This window comes from Odocoileus virginianus, chromosome 12 (genome assembly GCF_023699985.2).
Source record: "Odocoileus virginianus isolate 20LAN1187 ecotype Illinois chromosome 12, Ovbor_1.2, whole genome shotgun sequence".
In the NCBI taxonomy this organism is placed as follows: Eukaryota; Metazoa; Chordata; class Mammalia; order Artiodactyla; family Cervidae; genus Odocoileus; species Odocoileus virginianus.
In genome coordinates this window covers 27723406-27743249 of record NC_069685.1, presented here as the reverse complement: position 1 = coordinate 27743249, position 19844 = coordinate 27723406, and the positions used below count along the sequence as shown (strand labels likewise).

Below are 19844 nucleotides of genomic sequence, written 5' to 3'. Positions count from 1 at the left end.
AGAAATTTCTAGAAATCATGAAATATGAATTTAATAAGTCGAACTTTGCAGGAATGTGAGGCTTATTTTAGGAAATGTTAGGAAACCAATTTATAGGTCAGAAGAGAAAAATATAAACAATGCATGTAGCAATAACATTTGATAAGCTAATATTTATTTATGATTTAGAAAATGAAATTGCAAAATAGATGTAAATTTCTGTAATGTGAATAAAAATATCTGCCAAGGAACCTGAATTTATAATCATACATAATGTTAAAAATTTGAAAGCATTTATTTAAAGAATAAGATGAAATTAATAGTTATTTGGAAAACCTTTGAAATTAAATGAATTATTAGAATTATTATTAGACTGTAGATATTTGTTGCTGGATACAAAAATCAGTATCTAAAAATCTTTTTGCATTTCTTCCAGCAAAATTAAATTTTAAAATGAAACTTTAACAAATGCTAGTATTTTATAATAGCGTTAAGAAATATGAAGGAAGGAATATGAAGGAGGGCTTCCCTGGTGGCTCAGTGTTAAAGAATCCTTCTGCCAGTGTAGGAGACTTGGGTTTGATCCCTAATCCAGGAAGATGGCACATACCATGGAACAGCTAAGCCCGTGTGCCGCAAATGTTGAGCCCGTGCTTTAATGCCCTGGAGCTACAACTGCTGAGCTCTCGTGCTGCAACCGCTGAAGTCTTGTGCCCTAGAGCCTGTGCTGTGCAACAAGATAAACCACCACAAAGAGAAGCCTGGGCACCAAAACTAGAGAATAGCCCCCACTCGCTGCAACTAGAGAAAAGCCTGCACAGCAACAAAGACCCAGCACACCAAAGATAGACAATGAAAGAAATATGAAGGAACTAGGACTCGGTCATAACAAAAAATGTACAAGATCCTTGGGAGAACATTATAAACTTTATTAAAAAGTTATTAAACGATCTAAATAGAGATGCTATCTTTATAGACTGCAAGAGTTACTATTGTAAAGACAGTTACTATTGTAAAGACATTCTTCAACATCTTGACCTGTAAATTTTTTTTGCAATTCCTAATGTTTTTCCCCTCTCTCCCTCTTTATTGGAGGAGCTGATTCCAAAATTTATATAGAAATGCAAAAAGCTTATGTATCAAAGGCACTTTCAAAAGAAAAAGCACAGGGTTGTCTTGCTTTACCAGATATCAAGGTTTTTTTATACAAAATAAATAATAATAAATATTTTTTAAATAATTAAAACAATGAAGTATAGGTTGCTGCTGCTGCTGCTGCTGCAGCTAAGTCTCTTCAGTCATGTCTAACTCTGTGCGACCCCATAGACAACAGCCCACTAGGCTCCCCTGTCCCTGGGATTCTCCAAGCAAGAATACTGGAGTGGGTTGCCATTTCCTTCTCCAGTGCATGAAAGTGAAGTCACTCAGTTGTGCCCAACTCTTAGCGACCCCATGGACTGCAGCCTACCAGTCTCCTCCGTCCATGGGATTTTCCAGGCAAGAGTACTGGAGTGGGGTGCCATTGCCTTCTCCGGAAGTATAGGTTATGCATATGTAAATAATCTGAGAGAACAGGAACCAAGAATTTACTCATATATAGAAACAAGATATATGTCACAGGTGGCTGTATTGTAGACCAAATAGGAAAGAATGCACTAAATAATGATGCTGAGTCAAAAATATACTCTTATGCGGAAAAAAAGAAATTTTACTTATGCGTCAAACTGTATTTGCCTTAACTTTAAGTGGAGGAGAAACCTAAATGTGAAAGACAAAACAATAAAACTATTCTGAGAAAAATATTTCAATGATGGAAGTGCAGGGAAGGCTTTTTCCCATAAATATATAAACCTAAAGTTGTTGATGTACTTTATATCATTAAAAATAAGTATATTTATTAAAGTATACCATATGGGAGGTAAAAATAATTTACAAGTTGAGAATATATATTTTGGAATATATACAGCCAAAAATGATTATTTAGAATGTATAGAGAATTCTTATGACTCAATAGGCAAAGACAGAGAGCCCTATTAAAAAATGCTTAGATAGGGTTTTACAAAAGAAGAAATCCCAGTGACTGATAGAAAAATTTAAAAAATGTTTAACCTCATTATTAATTAGAAAGTTGTAAATTAAAACCACAATGAGAATTGTTTCATACTCACAATATTGTTTTATGTGTTTATTATTTTCCTTTCTATATCACTGATTTCTACTCTTAATATTTACTTTGGATATAATTTGCTCTTTTTCTTCTAGCTTCCTAAGGTAGAAACATATTGTCCATTAGTTAACCTTTCTTCTTTTTCCTTTCCAGACATTTAAAGCTATAAAATAATCTTTAAGCACTGCTTTAATTGCATCTGACAAATTTTGATCTGTTGTGTTTTTATTATTCAGTCTGAAAGATTTTATAATTTCCCATGTGGTTTCTTATTTGACTCATAGATTCCTTAGAAGTATGTTTTAAAGATTTCTAAGTGTCAGGCGAGTGTAATCTCAGTTCTGTCTCGTCAAAACAAAGATTTGAATGACGGACATTAAAGCCCTTGGCCTGTCACAGCTCTTGCACAGACCGTGTTATAGCTCTTGGGTCTCGAACAGACCGTGTTATAGCTCTTAGACAGATCAGTGTTACAGCTCCGTGTTACAGCTCAGTTTTATTTAGAAAATAGCAGGAAAATACATCCTCGAGGTGTCAGGGAATGCCGACCCAAAGACGCGAAGAGAAGAGAGAGCCGTTTGGCTCCTCTTTTTATGTTTTTCCTCCCCCCTGGGCCTGCCCTATGTCAATTGGGCTAGCCAGGAGTGCTGCTTGTTCTACCTGAGGTCCTCACTCCAGTCCTCAGACCTTCCTTTGACCTTCCTTTGTTCTATTTTTGCAGGCTTTTCCCTTCCTTGTCTTTTAGCCACCACCATTTTGGACTCCTGTTTCCTATTCTAACTACGTCACACTAAGTATCTGGGGGATTAAATTATTCTTTTTAATGTGGTAAAATACCAATAGTTGTCTTACCATTTTTAAAGATACAATTCAGTGTTGGGGATTTTTGAGATACCTTTCATTTATTGACTTTTAATTTAATTCCTTTAAGATCAGAGAATGTTTTGTTTAGATTTCAGTCTTTTAAAATTTATTGAGACTTGTTTTATGGCCCAGCATATGGTTTATCTTGGTGGAAATTTATGTATACTTGGAAATAATTTATAATCTGCAGGTTTTAGGTGTAATCTTTAAATATCAATTATGCCTGGTTATTATCTGATAGGGCTGTTCAAATCTTATATATCCTGTAGATGTTTTGTTTTTTTCTTGTATAAATTACTGAGAGAAGGATATTAAAATCTTTAGTTATGCTTGAAATTTGTTTATTTCTTCCTTTAGAGCTATCAGTTTTTGCCACATCAATTTTATAGTTCTATTATTAAATACATATATGCATATGATGCAGGGAACTTCCCTGGTGGCTCAGATGGTTAAGAATCTGCCTGTAGTGCAGGAGACCCAGGTTTGATCCCTGGGTTGGGAAGCTCCCCTGGAGAAGGGAATGACAACCCACTCCAATATTCTTGCCTGGAGAATTCCATGGACAGAAGGCTGCAGAGTTGGACACGACTGAGCAACCAACACTTTCACGTTCCTATATATGATGTCTGTATGTACATCTGTTATGAGATACAATATGTGTATATTGTTATGTGTTATTGATGAATTGATTAATCATTTTGAAATATACCTCTTAATTTCTTGTAATACCATATCTTGAAGCTGATGTTGAAGCCAAAGTTACCAGCTTTCTTTCATCTTTTCACTTTCAACCTATTAGTGCCTTTATTTTTGATCATTTATTTTGCCACAGCAGGTGGCTTGCAGTTCCCCAACCAAGGATCAAACCTGGGCCCTGGCAGTGAAAGTGCTGAGTCCTAGCCACTGGATCACCAACGAATTCCTCGATTAGTGCCTTTATTTTAAAGGAAGATTTCTTGTAGACATCATATAATTGGGTCTTATTAGTTTTAATATTTTAATTTCCTTTTAACTTCTTTTGTGACCTCTTTGAGCTAATCAAACATTTTATAATATTACGTTTTATTTTCTTTTGGCTTCTTAGTTATGCTTCTTTAAATATTATTTTTTACTGGTTACTCTAGTGCTAATAATATGCCTCCTTAACTTAGCTTCCCTGGTGGCTCAGACCGTAAAGTGTCTGCCTGCAATGTGGGAAAGCTGGGTTTGATCACTGGGTTGGGAAGATCCCCTAGAGAAGGAAATGGCAACCCATTCCAATACTCTTGCCTGGAAAATTCCATGGATGAAGGAGCATGGTAGGCTACAGTCCATGGGGTCACAAAGAGTTGGACACGGCTGAGCGACTTGACTTTCTTTCTTTAACTTTTCAAGATCTATTTAGAGACATTATTATATCACTTCACACTTTTCACTTCTCATTTGACATTTAGTACTTCTTGGCTTATAAATATAGTTGGTAATTACAAAAATATGATTCTACTGCTTTTGTGCTAGTGTTGTCATATCCTTTTACATTTATTCTAAATCCCATTTTAAAGTATCATACTGTTGCTTTAATAGTTGTCTTTTAAGCAAATTGTGAAAAGAAAATCATAGTCTTTTATATTTATTCTTTCTGTTTCCTTTTATTTTTCTAGTTTCTATATGATTTCTCTTTCTACCTGAAGAACATTTTTTAACATTTCTTGTAGTATACATCTGACAATAATACATCTCAGCTTTCATTTACTGATAATGTCTTTATTTGATTCTAATTTTTTAATGTCTTCATTAGATATAGAATCTGGATTGACAGTCTTTTGTTTTGGCATTTTAAAGATGATATTCCATTGTCTTCTGTACTATACAGTTTCTAATAAGTCAAGTATTATTTGTAATGTTGTTCTAGTATATTTCTTAATCTGTCCTCCCCTCATCCTCTGTCCCTGGCTACTTTCAAGATTTCTCCTTTACTACTGATATTTCAGCAGTTTTGCTGTGATGTGTTTCAGAGTGATTTTCTTTGAATTTATCCAATTTCAGGATAACTGAAATTCGTGGGCTAATAATTTGATGCTTTTCTTCAAAACTGGGGAAATTTCAGCTGTTGTTACTTTGTACTTTTAATCTTACTGTTTTTATTTGGGAATTTGTATTATTTGTATGTTACACCATTCAGTAGTTTCATAGACTCCTGAAGTTTTTTTCTGTTTTCTTACATATATTTTGTCTGTTTTATAGATTAAATTGTTCTGCAAATCTGTCTTCATTTTAATTAATGCCATCTTTGTTCTATTCTTAAGCACATTCAAGCACGAAGTTTTCAGTTATATAGTTTATATTTTGTTGTCAGTTCATTTCAGTCGCTCAGTCCTGTCCGAATCTTTGCGACCCCAAGACTACAGTAGGCCAGGCCTCTCTGTCCATCGCCAAATCCTAGAGTCTACGCAAATTTATGTCCCCTGAGTCAGTGATGCCATCCAACCATCTCATCCTCTGTTTTCCCCTTCTCCTCTCGCCTTCAGTCTTTCCCAGCATCAGGGTCTTTTCCCTCAAGTCAGCTCTTCGCATCAGGTGGCCAAAGTATTGGAGTTTCAGTTTCAACATCAGTCCTTCAATGAATAGTCAGGGCTGATTTCCTTTAGGGATGGACTGGTTGGATCTCCTTGCAGTCCAAGGGACTCTCAAGAGTCTTCTTCAGCACCATAGTTCAAAAGTATCAATTCTTTGGTGCTCAGCTTTCTTTACAGTCCAACTCTCACATTCATACATGACTACTGGAAAAACCATAGATTGTACTAGACAGACTTTTGTTGGCAAAGTAATGTCTAGGCTTTTTAACATGCTGTCTAGGTTGGTCATAACTTTTCTTCCAAGGAGCAAGCATCTTTTCATTTCATGACTGCAGTCACCATCTGCAGTGATTTTGGAGCCCCCCAAAATAAAGTCTCTCACTGTTTCCATTGTTTTCCCGTCTATATGCCATGAAGTGATGGGACCAGTTGCCATGATCTTAGTTTTCTGAATGTTGAGTTTTAAGTCAACTTTTTCACTCTCCTCTTTCACTTTCATTGAGAGGCTCTTTAGTTCTTCTTCACTTTCTGCCATAAGGGTGGTGTCATCTGCATATCTGAGGTTATTGATATTTCTCCCAGCAATCTTGATTCCAGCTTGTCCTTCATCCAGCTCAGTGTTTCTCATGATGTACTCTGCATATAAGTTAAATAAGCACAGTGACAATATATAGCCTATATGTACTCCTTTCCCGATTTGGAACCAGTCTGTTTTTCCATGTCCAGTTCGAACTGTTGCTGCCTGATCTGCATACAGATTTCTCAGGAGGCAGGTCAGATGGTCTGGTATTCCCATCTCTTTCAGAATTTTCCACAGTTTGTTGTGGTCCACATGGTCAAAGGCTTTGGCATAGTCAATAAAACAGAAATAGATATTTTTCTTGGAGTCTCTTGCTTTTTTGATGATCCAACAGATGTTGGCAATTTGATCTCTGGTTCCTCTGCCTTTTCTAAAACCACTTGAATGTCTGGAAGTTCATGGTTCACGTACTGTTGAAGCCTGGCTTGGAGAATTTTGAGCATTACTTTGCTAGCATGTGAGATGAGTGCAATTGTGTGGTAGTTTGAACATTCTTTGGCATTGCCTTTCTTTGGGATTGGAATGAAAACTGACCTTTTCCAGTCCTGTGGCCACTGCTGAGTTTCCAAATTTGCTGGCATATTGAGTGCAGCACTTTCACAGTATCATCTTTCAGGATTTGAAATAGTTCAACTGGAATTCCATCGCTTCCACTAGCTTTGTTCATAATGATGCTTCCTAAGGCCCACCTGACTTCGCATTCTAGGATGTCTGGCTCTAAGTGAACACACCATCGTGATCATATGGTCATGAAAATCTTTTTTGTATAGTTCTTTTGTGTATTCTTGCCACCTCTTCTTAATATCTTCTGGTTCTGTCAGGTCTATACCATTTCTGTCCTTTATTGTGCCCATCTTTGCATGAAATGTTACTTTGGTATCTCTGATTTTCTTGTAGAGATCTCTAGTCTTTCCCATTCTATTGTTTTCCTCTATTTCTTTGCATTGATCACTGAGAAAGGCTTTCCTATCTCTCCTTGCTATTCCAAAGAATTGCATTCAGATGGGTATATTTTTCCTTTTCTCCTTTGCCTTTTCACTTCTCTTCTATTTGCAGCTATTTGTATGGCCTCCTCAGACAAACATTTTGCCTTTTTGCATTTTTTTTTTCCCTTGGGGATGGTCTTGTTCCCTGTCTCCTGTACAGTGTGATGAACCTCCATTCATAGCTCTTCAGGTGCTCTGTCTAACAGATCTAATCCCTTGAATCTATTTTCGCTTCCACTGCATAATCATAAGGGATTTGATTTAGGTCATACTTGAATGGCCTAGTGGTTTTCCCTACTTTCTTCAATTTAAGCCTGAATTTGGCAATAAGGAGTTCATGGTCTGTGCCACAGTCAGCTCCCAGTCTTGTTTTTGCTGACTGTATAGCACTTCTCCATCTTTGGCTGCAAAGAATATAATCAATCTGATTTCGGTGTTGACCATCTGGTGATGTGCAAGGGTAGAGTCTTCTCTTGTGTTGTTGGAAGAGGGCATTTGCTGTGACCAGTGTGTTCTCTATTGGCCTTTGCCCTGCTTCATTTTTGTTGTAGTCTTACTTTTTTAGGTGGAATTCCCTATCTCGTCACTCATTAAGATCATCTTTTCCTTTTGTGCCTCAAACATAACTCTATAGTAGCTAAGTCCCTATTGTAAAATCCAACATTTGAAATATCTGGAAGACAATTTCTATTGACTGTTATTTTCTTGACTGTGTGTTACAATTGCCTGTTTCTTTTTACATTTTAGATATTAAATGAGAAATGTCTTTCTACTAGACATTATAGATATTATCTGTTTATACTGTAAAGATTATACATTGTCATCTTTCTCTGAGGAATGTTGATTCTTTCGTCTTATTGGCTGCCCAACTTAAAATTTTGTTGGCTTGATTTTACTCTTTGTTAGATCAGATCTGTGGAAAACCTCTAACTTGATAGAATTTAACCTCTAAACTCTGTGCCCCCTCAACATCTTGTCGAGTATTGGGTTACACCTCTGCTAGAGAATCTGCTGCTGCTGCTCCTAAGTCGCTTCAGTCGTGTCCGACCCTGTGCGACCCCATAGACGGCAGCCCATCAGGCTCCCCCGTCCCTGGGATTCTCCAGGCAAGAATACTGGAATGGGTTGCCATTTCCTTTTCCAATGCATGAAACTGAAAAGGGAAAGTGAAGTCACTCCGTTGTGTCCGACTCCTAGCGACCCCATGGACTGCAGCCTACCAGGCACCTCCGTCCATGGGATTTTCCAGGCAAGAGTACTGGGCTAGAGAATCTAGAGTAAGTCTTATTATAAAATGTGGGCCTTACTGTATAGCATGGCCTAATTTTAAAGTGTTTCTCAGCTGGATTCCTTGGGTGTTGATGAGTGGTTAACAAGGGGTCTCCATTCTCAATTGGGTCTATATGTCATCATCTTCCAACACTGTTGCTGCTGCTGCTGCTGCTAAGTCGCGTCAGTCGTGTCCGACTCTGTGCAACCCCACAGACAGCAGCCCACCAGGCTAATCTGTCCCTGGGATTCTCCAGGCAAGAATACTGGAGTGGGTTGCCATTTCCTTCTCCAATGCATGCATGCATGCATCTATGTTGCTTCAGTCATGTCCAACTCTGTGCGACCCCATAGATGGCAGCCCACCACTCTCCTCTGTCCCTGGGATTCTCCAGGCAAGAATACTGGAGTGGGTTGCTATTCCCTTCTCCACTTCCAACACTATTGGCCTTTAATATATGTCTTTAGCTCAGTTTCACTGCAGCTAAAGTGATATGTCTTAGGGAGACTTATATCAGTTTTCAGTTATTTTCACTGGGAGAAATAGGCTTATATGAACTCCTCTATCATATGAAGAAGCAAAAGATATAACTCTTACATCATAAAGTTAGTCTGACAGAATTCAGTCTTTGTAAAGAATGGTGCAATAGGAACTGAGATACTGCAGTTGGTGCTAGATTAAATTGTTACAGCCATCTTTTTTTTTTCCCCCTTTGGCCTGGTTTTGAACTTTATCTAAGTGTTACCATACAGTATACTTTCTTTTAAACTTTTTATTGAAGTATAGTTGATTAAAATATTGTGATAGTTTCAGGTGGACAGCAAAAGGACTCTGTCATACATATATATGTATCCTTTCTTCCCCAGGCTCCCCTCTCACGCAAGCTGCCACATAGCATTGAGCACAGTTCCTTGTACTATGCAGTAGGTCCTTGTTGGTTATCCATTTTAAATATAGCAGTGTGTAGATGCCCATCCCAAACTCCCTAACTATCCCTTCCCCCATCCTTCCCCCCAGCAACTAGTTTATTCCCTAAGTCTGTGGAACACATTCTTCTTGACTTCAGTTTCTGTCTTGTTTTTCATTCAATCATCCATTCATTTGTTCACTCATTACAGATATCTGAGTACCTGTGAGGTGTCAAGTATAGTGGTAGGCATTTGTAGACAGTGTTAAGTTAAATAAAAAGTCCCTGCTGTCGTGGCATTTACAGGCCCAAGGTCCTTTATGTTTCCCGTTTGTTGAACTTGGACTAGGAACCTCTTTTGTATGTTCAGTTTAAGGTATGGACTAGTCAGCCCTACAAGTGACTCATATCTTGCCTTTTCCTGGAACTCTGCTTGATTTCCTTTTCAGGTTTCTGTGGCAGAGAAATGTTTTTACAACTGCTAAAACCGTGGTTGAATTTTGCTCCTTTATAACTTCTGTCAAACTTTTCATCCCTTGATGCAGGCAAGAGCTTAGTCTTGGTTTTTAGGCAGTATTTGGAAATGTACAAAATCAAAACAGAATAGGTAGTCCAGCTGGGAAAGGTAGCCACTGGTGCTGGAAATGGGTGAACTATCTCTTAAGAAAATGTTAAAACCTTGTGATTATTGCTAAGAACAGTGATGATTAAAATCTTGTGTTTTAAAAAAGTGGATTGAAGAATGACCAAGAACACTAAAATAATATATGTCAATAAATGAAAAGCAAATCAGTTTCTAAAGTATCTCCTTCAAAGATAATGTTAAAGTTAGCTATTGCAATGTAATATGTAGTTTATAAAATTCTACATATAAAATTCTGACCTATTCCTTCTTTGATGGAATTACAGTGATGTATAACACAGATGTACTTTTTAATATTGTGATAAAAGAAAATTTATGAAAAATATAGTTTGTAATTTTTAATGACTTTCTTGAGTAAAGAAAAGTTGCTCAACATTGATTGGCCTAAGAAGACATAACTGTCTTCTCTAATGCAGTAAAGTCAAAATTTATTTGGGAGTTGGTTCTATGGTCCTTTTTAAGGTGAAAATTGAGTATGGCCAAAATACCCTTAAAATTCCCTTTAACCAGTCATAAAGTATGTATATGGTTTTAAGCACAACCTCATATCATAATATGCATATGTAAACTTACTATGTGTATGATAATGTAGCAGGATCATATTTATAAAACACTCAAGTATTTCACTGTTGGAAGCACTTGAGCAAATTTATGAAGATTCTAACTTGGTGGCTCTTTCTGTTCATGGTCATCTTTTTCCTAAGAGCTTATTTTTAGATTTAGTTAGTGTTTCTCTGTGGTTCTCAACTTTTTAAAAAAAACATGGTGATGGTGCTCAGTGAAACTGTACTTGTTTGAATGGACACTTTACCTTTTAATCCTTTTTTTGGCTGCACTGCATGGCTTGTAGTTATGTCCCCAACCAAGGATCCAACCAGGGCTCCCAGCAATGGAAGTGCAGAATCCTAACTACTCAACCACCAGGGGATTCCCTGGACACTATCTTTTCATGGTCAAGACATTATTAAAATATATATATCCTTTTGTTGTGTTTTTCTTTATGTGAGGTAACATTTTAGGGCTTAAGTTCTCCAGTGCGTGCATATGTTCTTTGAGTAGAATGGTTGTTGCATTAAAAAATAACTTGAAAAGTTTTTGTTGTTGAACAAGTAAAATCAAATTTCTATAAGTTAAATATCAATACTGTTTTAATGTACTGAAGCCAAAGATTGTTTGGGTAGATGGGTTTCGGAGCAGATTGTGAAGTGTCTTAAAAACTATGTAGAAATTTAGAATAAGGAGTGATTGCACTTCTTATAAAGAAAAGTAGTATGATCAAAATATGGTTTAATAAGGTTTTAATCTCACAGAGGCATTAGCTTAGGTCAGAGTAGGGGAGGGCAGAGGATGAATTACAATTCATTAATTGTAATCCAGGGATGAAATGAAGAGCTGAACCAAAGGGATGGCATTTATTTTTTTCAACAAATATTCATTAATAGCCAGTTATGTTCCTTCTGCTATTAAATTTACACCCATCTGCCTCACTTCTGCTATTCCTAAACCTTGGTAGCCACTAATCTGTTCCCTATCTCTGCAATGTTGTCATTTTGAGAATGTTATATAAATGGAACCTTATAGCATGTTACCCTTTGAGACTGACATTTTTTTTCAATCATAATGCCCTTGAGGTCCATTCAGAATGTTTATATCCATAGTTTCATCATTTTCAAAAGGACTAAATTTTTAAAAACTTACAATCCAAAGGGTTGATGAGGATGTAGAGCAATATGAATTATATATTGCTAGTTGGAATATAAATAGGCACAACCACTATGAAAACATATTTGCTAATTTCTACTAAAGCTGAAGTACACCACCCAATTCAGCAATTCCACTCCTAGTAAATACTCAGTAAAAATGTATGCCATGTCTGCTGTCATAAATCACAGGAAAAATTTTTTTTTGGGGGGGTCTGTCTCCTAAAGTAAAGGGAATAAAAGCAAAAAATAAACAAATGGAACCTAATTAAACTTAAAAAAATTTTGCACAGCAAAGGAAATCATCAGCAAAAGGAAATGACAACCTCTCTACCGACTGAGAGAATTTGCAAATTATATGACCAGTAAAGGGTTAATATCCAGCATGTACAAACAGCTCATACAACTCAATATAAAAAAAAAAAAAAAAAAGATTAAAAAATGGGTCAAAGAACTGAATAGACATTTTTCCCAAGAGGAGAGGTGGCCAACAGGCACATGAAAAGATGCTCAGCATGATTAATCATCAGGGGAATGCAAATCAAAACCACAATGGGATATCACCTCACATCTGTCAAAATGACTCTCATCCAAAAGAACACAAATAACAAATGTTGGTGAAGGTATGGAGAAAAGGGAATCCTCCTACGCTGTTGGTTGGAATGTAGATTGGTGCAGTCACTGTGGAAAGCAGTATGGAGGTTTCTCAAAAATCTAAAAGTAGAAGCACCATGTGACCCAACAGATCCAGTGTTGGGTGTATATCTGAGAAAACAACAAAAACACTTAATTTAACAAGATACACACACCCCAATGTTCATAGCAGCAATATTTACAATTGCCAAAATATGGAAGCATCCAAAATGTGCATCAACAGATGAGTGGATAAAGAAGATGTGGTGTATGTATTTATGTGTTTATGTGCACACACAGACACAGTGGAATACTATTCAGCCACAAAAAGAACAAAATTTTGCCATTCGCGGCAATGTGGATGGACTTAGAATTATGCTAAATGAAGTAAGTCAGAGGAAGTATGATCTCATTTATATGTGGAATCTAAAAAACACAGCGAACTAGAGAATATAACAAAAAAGAAACATTCTCACAGATATAGAGAACGAACTAGTGGTTACCAGCAGGAGAGGAAAGGAGGGATAGGCAATATAGAGGTGGGTTAGTAAGAAGTACAAACTGTTGAGTATAGGATAAGGATATAAGGATATGTTGTACATACCCAAGGAATATAACCAATGTTTTATAATAACTATAAATGGAATATAACCTTTAAAAATTGTGCACCACTATGTTGTACCCCTATCACTTAGAATCATTCTTGCTGTTGTTTAGTTGCTCAGTTTTGTCCAACTCTTTGTAACCCCCTGGACTGTAGCCCACCAGGCCCCTCTGCCCATGGGATTCTCCAGGCAAGAATACTGGAGTGGGTTGCCATTTCCTACTCCAGGAGATCTTCCCGACCCACGAATGGAAGTGGCATATCCTGCAAGTCTCTTGCATTGTAGGCAGATTCTTTACTGTTGAGCCCCTGGGGATAGCCCTCATAACATAGAATATTATATATCAATTATTGTTGTTGTTCAGTCACCCAGTTGTGTCTGACTCTTTGCAACCCCATGGACTGTAGCATGCCACACCTCCCTATCCACCATCTTCCAAAGTTTGCCCAACTTCATGTCCATTGCTTTGGTGATGCCATCCAGCTATCTCATCCTCTGATGCCCTCTTCTCTTTCTGGCCTCAGTCATTCCCAGCATCAGGGACTTTTCCAATGAGTTGGTCGTTTGCATCAGGTGACCAAAATACTGGAGCTTCAGCTTTAGCATCAGTCCTTCTAATGAGTATGCAGGGTAGGTTTACCTTAAGATTGACTGGTTTGATCTCCTTGCAGCCTAGGGGACTCTCAGGAGTCTTCTCCAGCACCACAGTTCGAAGGCATCAGTTCTTTGGTGCCCTGTCTTCTTTATGGTCCAGCTCTCACAATCATAAAATAAATGTCAATTATACTTCAGTTTAAAAGAAAAAGAGGGAAAGAGACTAACCTGGTGGTCCAGTGATTAAGACTCCACACTTCTGCTGCAGGAGGCGTGGATTTAATCCCTGATCTGGAAACTAAGATCTCGCATGCCATGTTATGCAGCCAAAAAGAAGAGAGAGAGAGAAAAGAAAGCAAGCTCTATTTTAAGAGTCCCAGATATAGAAAACAAACTTATGGTTACCAGGGGATAGGGCAGGGGGAGAGAGAAACTGGGAGATTGGTACTGACATGTACAGACTACTATATATAAAACAGATAATTAATAATAACCTGCTGTATAGCATAGGAAACTCTACTCAATGCTCTGTAATGATCTAAATGGGAAAAGAATCTTTAAAAGTGAATATATGTGTAACTGATTCACTTACTGTACACCTGAAAGTAATACAACATTGTAAATCAACTATATGCCTATAAGAATTTTTTCTTAAAGAGGGAAAAAATATGTCTGTTGACCAAAGTAAGTGTTCTGTAAAAACATAGTTGCGGTAACATTTTTTATAATGACTATAGTCTGAAAAGGACCTGAATGCTCATCAGCAGTAGAATGGATTTTTTAAAAACCAGGTTTGATTATTGCAAGGATGGATAAACTTTTTCTATGAAGAGCTATGTAGTAAATATTTCAGGCGTGGTGTGTCATACATTGACTATGGCAACTATTCAACCATGCAGTTGTAGCACTGGAGCCAGCCATATGCAGTATGTAAACAAATAGGTGTGGTTGTGTTCCAATAAAACTACTTAACAAAAACAAACTTTGGCTTTTAGGGGCTTTAGTTTGCTGATCTCTGGTGTAGAGTCACAAACTATAATGAATCTCATAAAGATATTTTCGTGTAAAAGAAACCATATGTTACTGCTTTTTTTATAAAATTGAAAGACAGGCAAATGAATCTATAGAATTAAAGTCAGAGTGTTCGGTTATCTTTAGGAAGAAAGAGGGTAGTAATAGGAAGGTGCATGAAGGGTACTTCCAGGGTGCTTAGTTATATCTTTACCCAAATGGTGGTCCCACAGGTTCATTCACTTTTGACCCCTCCTTGAGATATAAACTTGTGATTTATGTCCTCAATAATGTGTATATGTATATATAAATTTGGGTATGTTATACCTTAGTTAATTTTAAAAATTAAAAACTAAACAGAAACATATAATTTGTGTTCCTATCAGAATAGAACTGTTTTTATTCATTTATGGCATGTGAGAAGCATACAATAAATGTTCACTGAAGTGAGAGTTGCTAATAGCAAGCTCTGTAAGCAAGATAAGGGCCAGTGAAGAGTAATGACTCTGAATTAGCTTGAAGAGTTTCTTGAAGACCTTTGGGAAAGTAATTTTGGTATGGGGGAAGTAATCATTTCAGACATTTTCATGGAAAAAAGATAGATCCTATTTTGAAAGGCTAACTGGATCTCAAAAATGGTGTGAACTGGCAAGTAGCTATTCATATTTGAAGAAAGAAGGAAAAGGTGGTTTGGTTAGCTGTTAAGAGCAAGATGTCACAACTATTTTGTAATGATGTTGTTTAATTTGATTCATCAGACAAATAATATTGTCTTTTACCTGTGTCCATTCTTTTTAGATGTTACGCTGTAAAAGGTTATGGACATATTAGCACTGAGTGATGTAGACATGATATAGGGTTTATTGGGGAAAATAACCAGATGTAATACAATATAAGCAGCCCCTCAAACTCTTTCCCTGCTCCCCCTGCGGCTTTGGCCAGGTTTGGATAGTCGTCATGCACTATGACCAAATAACCTTCCAGTAGAGAATGGCCTCTACCTTTGTAATGTTTTGCGTATTTGAAGTTCAGGGCAGGGAAAATCTAAGTAATTATCTAACAAAAATTAGAAGGGCGCCTAGGGACATGGATGGGCCCATTCTTTCTTAGAGCTAACAACTTAGACCTACTCAGCATCCTTGCTGCTAAGCTTATAAAAGGGGTTTGGAAATGAATCTTCAGATCCATCTAGATTTATCTTTCATCACATGTTTCCTCTATTAGAAAATAAGGTAGAAACCTCTTGAACTAGTATTAAAGGTCTACTAGCTTTCTCCAACTTACTTATTAGGCTTTTTTGCCACTAGTTCTAAATAAATTCTCTCATTTATTGAATTATCTTCTAATAAATGACTGTTTATTTCAAGCTTCTCATCTGTGCTCATAGTACCTAATTTAGGATTCTTTTCCCTTTCTCTAAATTCTCATTTAAGGAGCTTCTTTTGTCTCATCTCCTCTGTGATGCCTCCCTTATGATCTCAATTCTTATACCAAATATTACACTTTTCATATACTGTCTAATATTATTTTTATTTGTACACTCCTTTCTCTCTAACTGGTAAATTCCTTAAGGATAGGGAACGTGTATTAGATTACTTTGTAACCTCTATAATACCTTAATGGTCTTGTGTGTCAATGCTCAATAAGTAATTAATGATAAGAATGTATGTTCTTATAATATGTTTTAATTATAAAATGTTCATATCATTTAAGGGTTCTTGATGCCACCTTTAGACTCTGAATATTAATTATTTTTAAGTATAATGCTAGATTCTTTATTGGAACATCTTTTTTTATTCTGTTGCAATCAATTCCAGTTTTTAAAACTCATTTTTTTGAGATTGGTATCAATTATTGTCTGTTGGTTACTCTCTTAGCCAGTTTAGTAATTAGATTCCTCCATTCTACTTTAGCAAGAAGTTGAGAACTTTAAGAAGCTAAATCTCATTAGTAAAGAGCAGTTTGAAAACCTAACACCTGAGCTTCCTTTTGAGCCAAACCAAGAAGTTCCTGTAGCAGCTTCACAGTCCAGGCAAGGTATGTAAGTCTGCTTTTCTGTAAATGTCAATAATATTAAAGCAGTTCTAAATTGTTTTTAAAGTTTGCTGCCTTGTTATTTGTGGAAAACACTTAGGTGTCTGATAAAAGACCAGAATTTTAAAACTCAGCTTTTATTTATCCTTTGATGAACTTAAGAACATTTTAAAGACTTAAAAAAATAGATTGTAAATTTGGTAAGACAGTCATGTAGTAAATGGACATAGTTGAAATCCCATCTTACTCTTGGTAAACAGGCAGGTAATCAATGACAAAGGTGAGACAGGAGTTGTCTATTATATTACCAGATCATTCTCAAACCCAAATGCTTACTTAAAAAGTAAGCTGAATTGGTTGGTTCTTTATGTGTCTTTCTTGATTTTAAGTTTGCTGGGAATCCTTCTCTTCACAATATAAGGAAAATTTTTCACTGACTTGCTGATTTCTTAAAATATACCATCAGTATAATTCTTTTGCTTTAAGGCCTTAGCTTTGTGTGAAAATGTAAATACATTTGGGAGATTCATAAATTGAATCTGACATTTTCAGGCAAGTGTAACTGATTTTATTATAGTTTTTCTGGAAGGCAGATTAAAGAAAAACTTTTAATTTGGAAAACTTCAGACATATGCAAAAATAGAGCAAATTGTATAATGAAACACCATGTACCCATTATCTACCTATGCATTAGCTACGTAATCATCTTGACTCCACTCATTCTCTTTACCTCCCATTGAATTATTTTGAAGCAAACTCTTAATCATATTATTTATATTTTTTCATTTGTAAGTATGTTTGTATATGTTATTAAAAAGAAAAGGACATCTATTTTAACACATAAATAACCCAGTACCATTATCATACTAAAATTGTTAGTAAAATTCCTTAATATGAAATATCTAGTTGGTTTTCAAATTTTCTCATTCCTCACTTAAAAAAAAAAAAATCAGGATACATAATGGTTCCAAACATTGCAATATGTTGATATGTCTCTTTTAGTATATAGGTCATACTGGTTTTTTTTTTCCCCCTTGAACTTTATTGTTGTAGAAACTAGATAGTTTGCCCTGTATAGTATCTCACATTCTGGATTTTGCTGATTGCATCCCCATGGTTTCATCTAGCCACTTTCTGGTCCTTAATTTTCCTTAATTGTGATTTTGATACAGAGGCTTGAACAGACTGAGGCTCACATTTCTGCAAGAATATGTCATATATTGTTTTGAAAACTACACCATGAGGCACATAATGCTTGATTCTCTCTTTTTGTTGGTGTTAGCTATTGACAATCATTGCTTGTAGCTTTTGGTTCACATGGGGCTTCAAACCAATGATAATTCTGTTTTCATAATTCTTTCTTAATTTAGTAGATTACATCTGTAAAGAGAATTTCTGTTAATCGACTATTTATCCTGAGTTAGAGTTCTAACAGGAAAAGGAATAAATACTTAATTCTTTGCTTTTGTTTACTGTTTCCAAAGTAACGAGCTGGTTGTCTACATCTTTCTTTGGTGAGCAATGAAGAGTCTTTTTGGTTTCTTTGTTTTATTTAAAAATTATTACTATGATCAAAACTATTAGAGCTCATCAATAAATTGGTAGAGTTGCAGGATACAAAATTAATATATATATATAGATATCAGTTGCATACTATCAGAAAGAGAAATTAAGGAAACCGTCCCATTTACAATTACATTAAAAATAATAAAATACCTGTGAATAAACCTGCCTACAGAGGTGAAAGACCTGTACTTGGAAAACTGTCAGAAACTGATGAAAGAAATTGAAGATGACAGAGACAGATGGATAGATATACCTTGTTCTCGGATTGGAAGAATTAATATTTTAAAGTGAACATACTATCCAAGACAATCAACAGATTCAGTGCAGTCCCTATCAGAATACCAATGACAAACTTCTGTGGTATTCTAGTGGTAAAGAATCTGCCTGCCAATGCAGGGGACACAGGGTTTGATCCCTGGTCCAGGAAGATTCCACATGCTATGGGGCAACTAAGCCACTACGCTACAACTAATGAGTCTTATCTCTGAAACCCGAAAGCTGCAACTTCTGAGCCCATGAGCCACAGCTCCTGAAGCCCTCACACCCTACAGCCAGAGCTCCACAACAAAAGAAGCCACCACAGTGACATGCCCATACACCTCAACTGGAGAGTATTAGCCCCCACTCTTTACAATTAGAGAAAGCCCATGCACAGCAATGAAGACCAAGTGCAGCCCCCCACCCCACAAAAAAATGCCAATGGCATTTGTCACAGAACTAGAATAAACTGGAAGCACGAAAGGTACCAAATTATTATTTCTCAAGACTCAAAGCAGTCTTGAGAAAGAATAACAGTTGGAAGAATCAGAATCCCTAATTAAGACTATACTACAAATCTATAGCAACCTAAGTGTCCATCAACAGATGAATAAATAAAGAAGGTATGGTACATATAGACAGACTACTCAGCCATAAAAAAAGAACAGAGTTTTGTGATTTGCAGCAACATGGTTAGACCTGGAGGGCATTATACTACATGAAATAAATCAGACAAAGACAAATACTCTATGATATTTCTTATATGTGGAATCTAAAAAATACAACAAACTAGTGACTATAACAAAAAAAGAAACAGACTCACAGATACAGAGAACAAACTAGTGGTTTCCAGTGGGGAGAGGGAATGGGGGAAATTATGAGGTTAGGGGTTTAAGAGGTACAAACTATTATGTGTGATATAAGCTACAAGGGTATAGTGTATAATATGGGGAATATAGCCAATATTATTTTAATTCTAAATGGAGTATTATCTTTACAAAAATTGTGAATCACTATATTGTACATCTACAACTTATATAATGTGCATCAACTATACTTTGATTAAAATACCACTATGATCTCTTAAATATGTTAGATGAATTATACTCTCATCTTGTTGATATGTGTGCTGTTTATCAGTTTAATGATTTTATCTACCTTTCGTTGCTTTGTTTTGTGATAATGCAGTTGGATTCTTAACTGCCTTATTTGCCAACTGGCCTGATGTTAAGCTTTATCAGTATTCTAGTTGCTATTGAGTTGCTTATTGTTTCTAGGCCTTCTCCATTGAAAGAGCTTGGAAATTTTTTTAAGGAAAATTACATTATGAATTTATGTTGATAATTTTTTGTTCACATTTAAGATTAAAGGTTTTAATTTATTAGATTTTATATTTGTACCACTTTTTACTTACATGAAAAAAAATATTCCTATGCACAGTAACAGAATTGTTTATCCTATAATAATTTAAGAATAACAATAATATTACTGT

The 19844-nt window shown here is 36.0% G+C and overlaps 1 protein-coding gene across 12 annotated transcripts in view; it reads left to right on the top strand.

Annotated features, from left to right (window-relative positions):
- Positions 1–19844, top strand: part of LARP1B (La ribonucleoprotein 1B) — a 129408-nt gene that overhangs the window by 60068 nt on the left and 49496 nt on the right. For 11 of the 12 annotated variants that reach the window (XR_011490631.1, XM_070474854.1, XM_020901094.2 and 8 more), the window contains one exon: positions 16408–16531. The exons of the other annotated variant lie outside the window; for it this stretch is intronic. Coding sequence is in view for 10 of the 11 variants with exons in the window: in XM_070474854.1 (XP_070330955.1) it covers positions 16408–16531 (124 nt within the window). In the remaining variant the exon portion in view is untranslated. The remainder of the gene's footprint in view (positions 1–16407; positions 16532–19844) is intronic. 12 annotated transcript variants of the gene reach the window in all.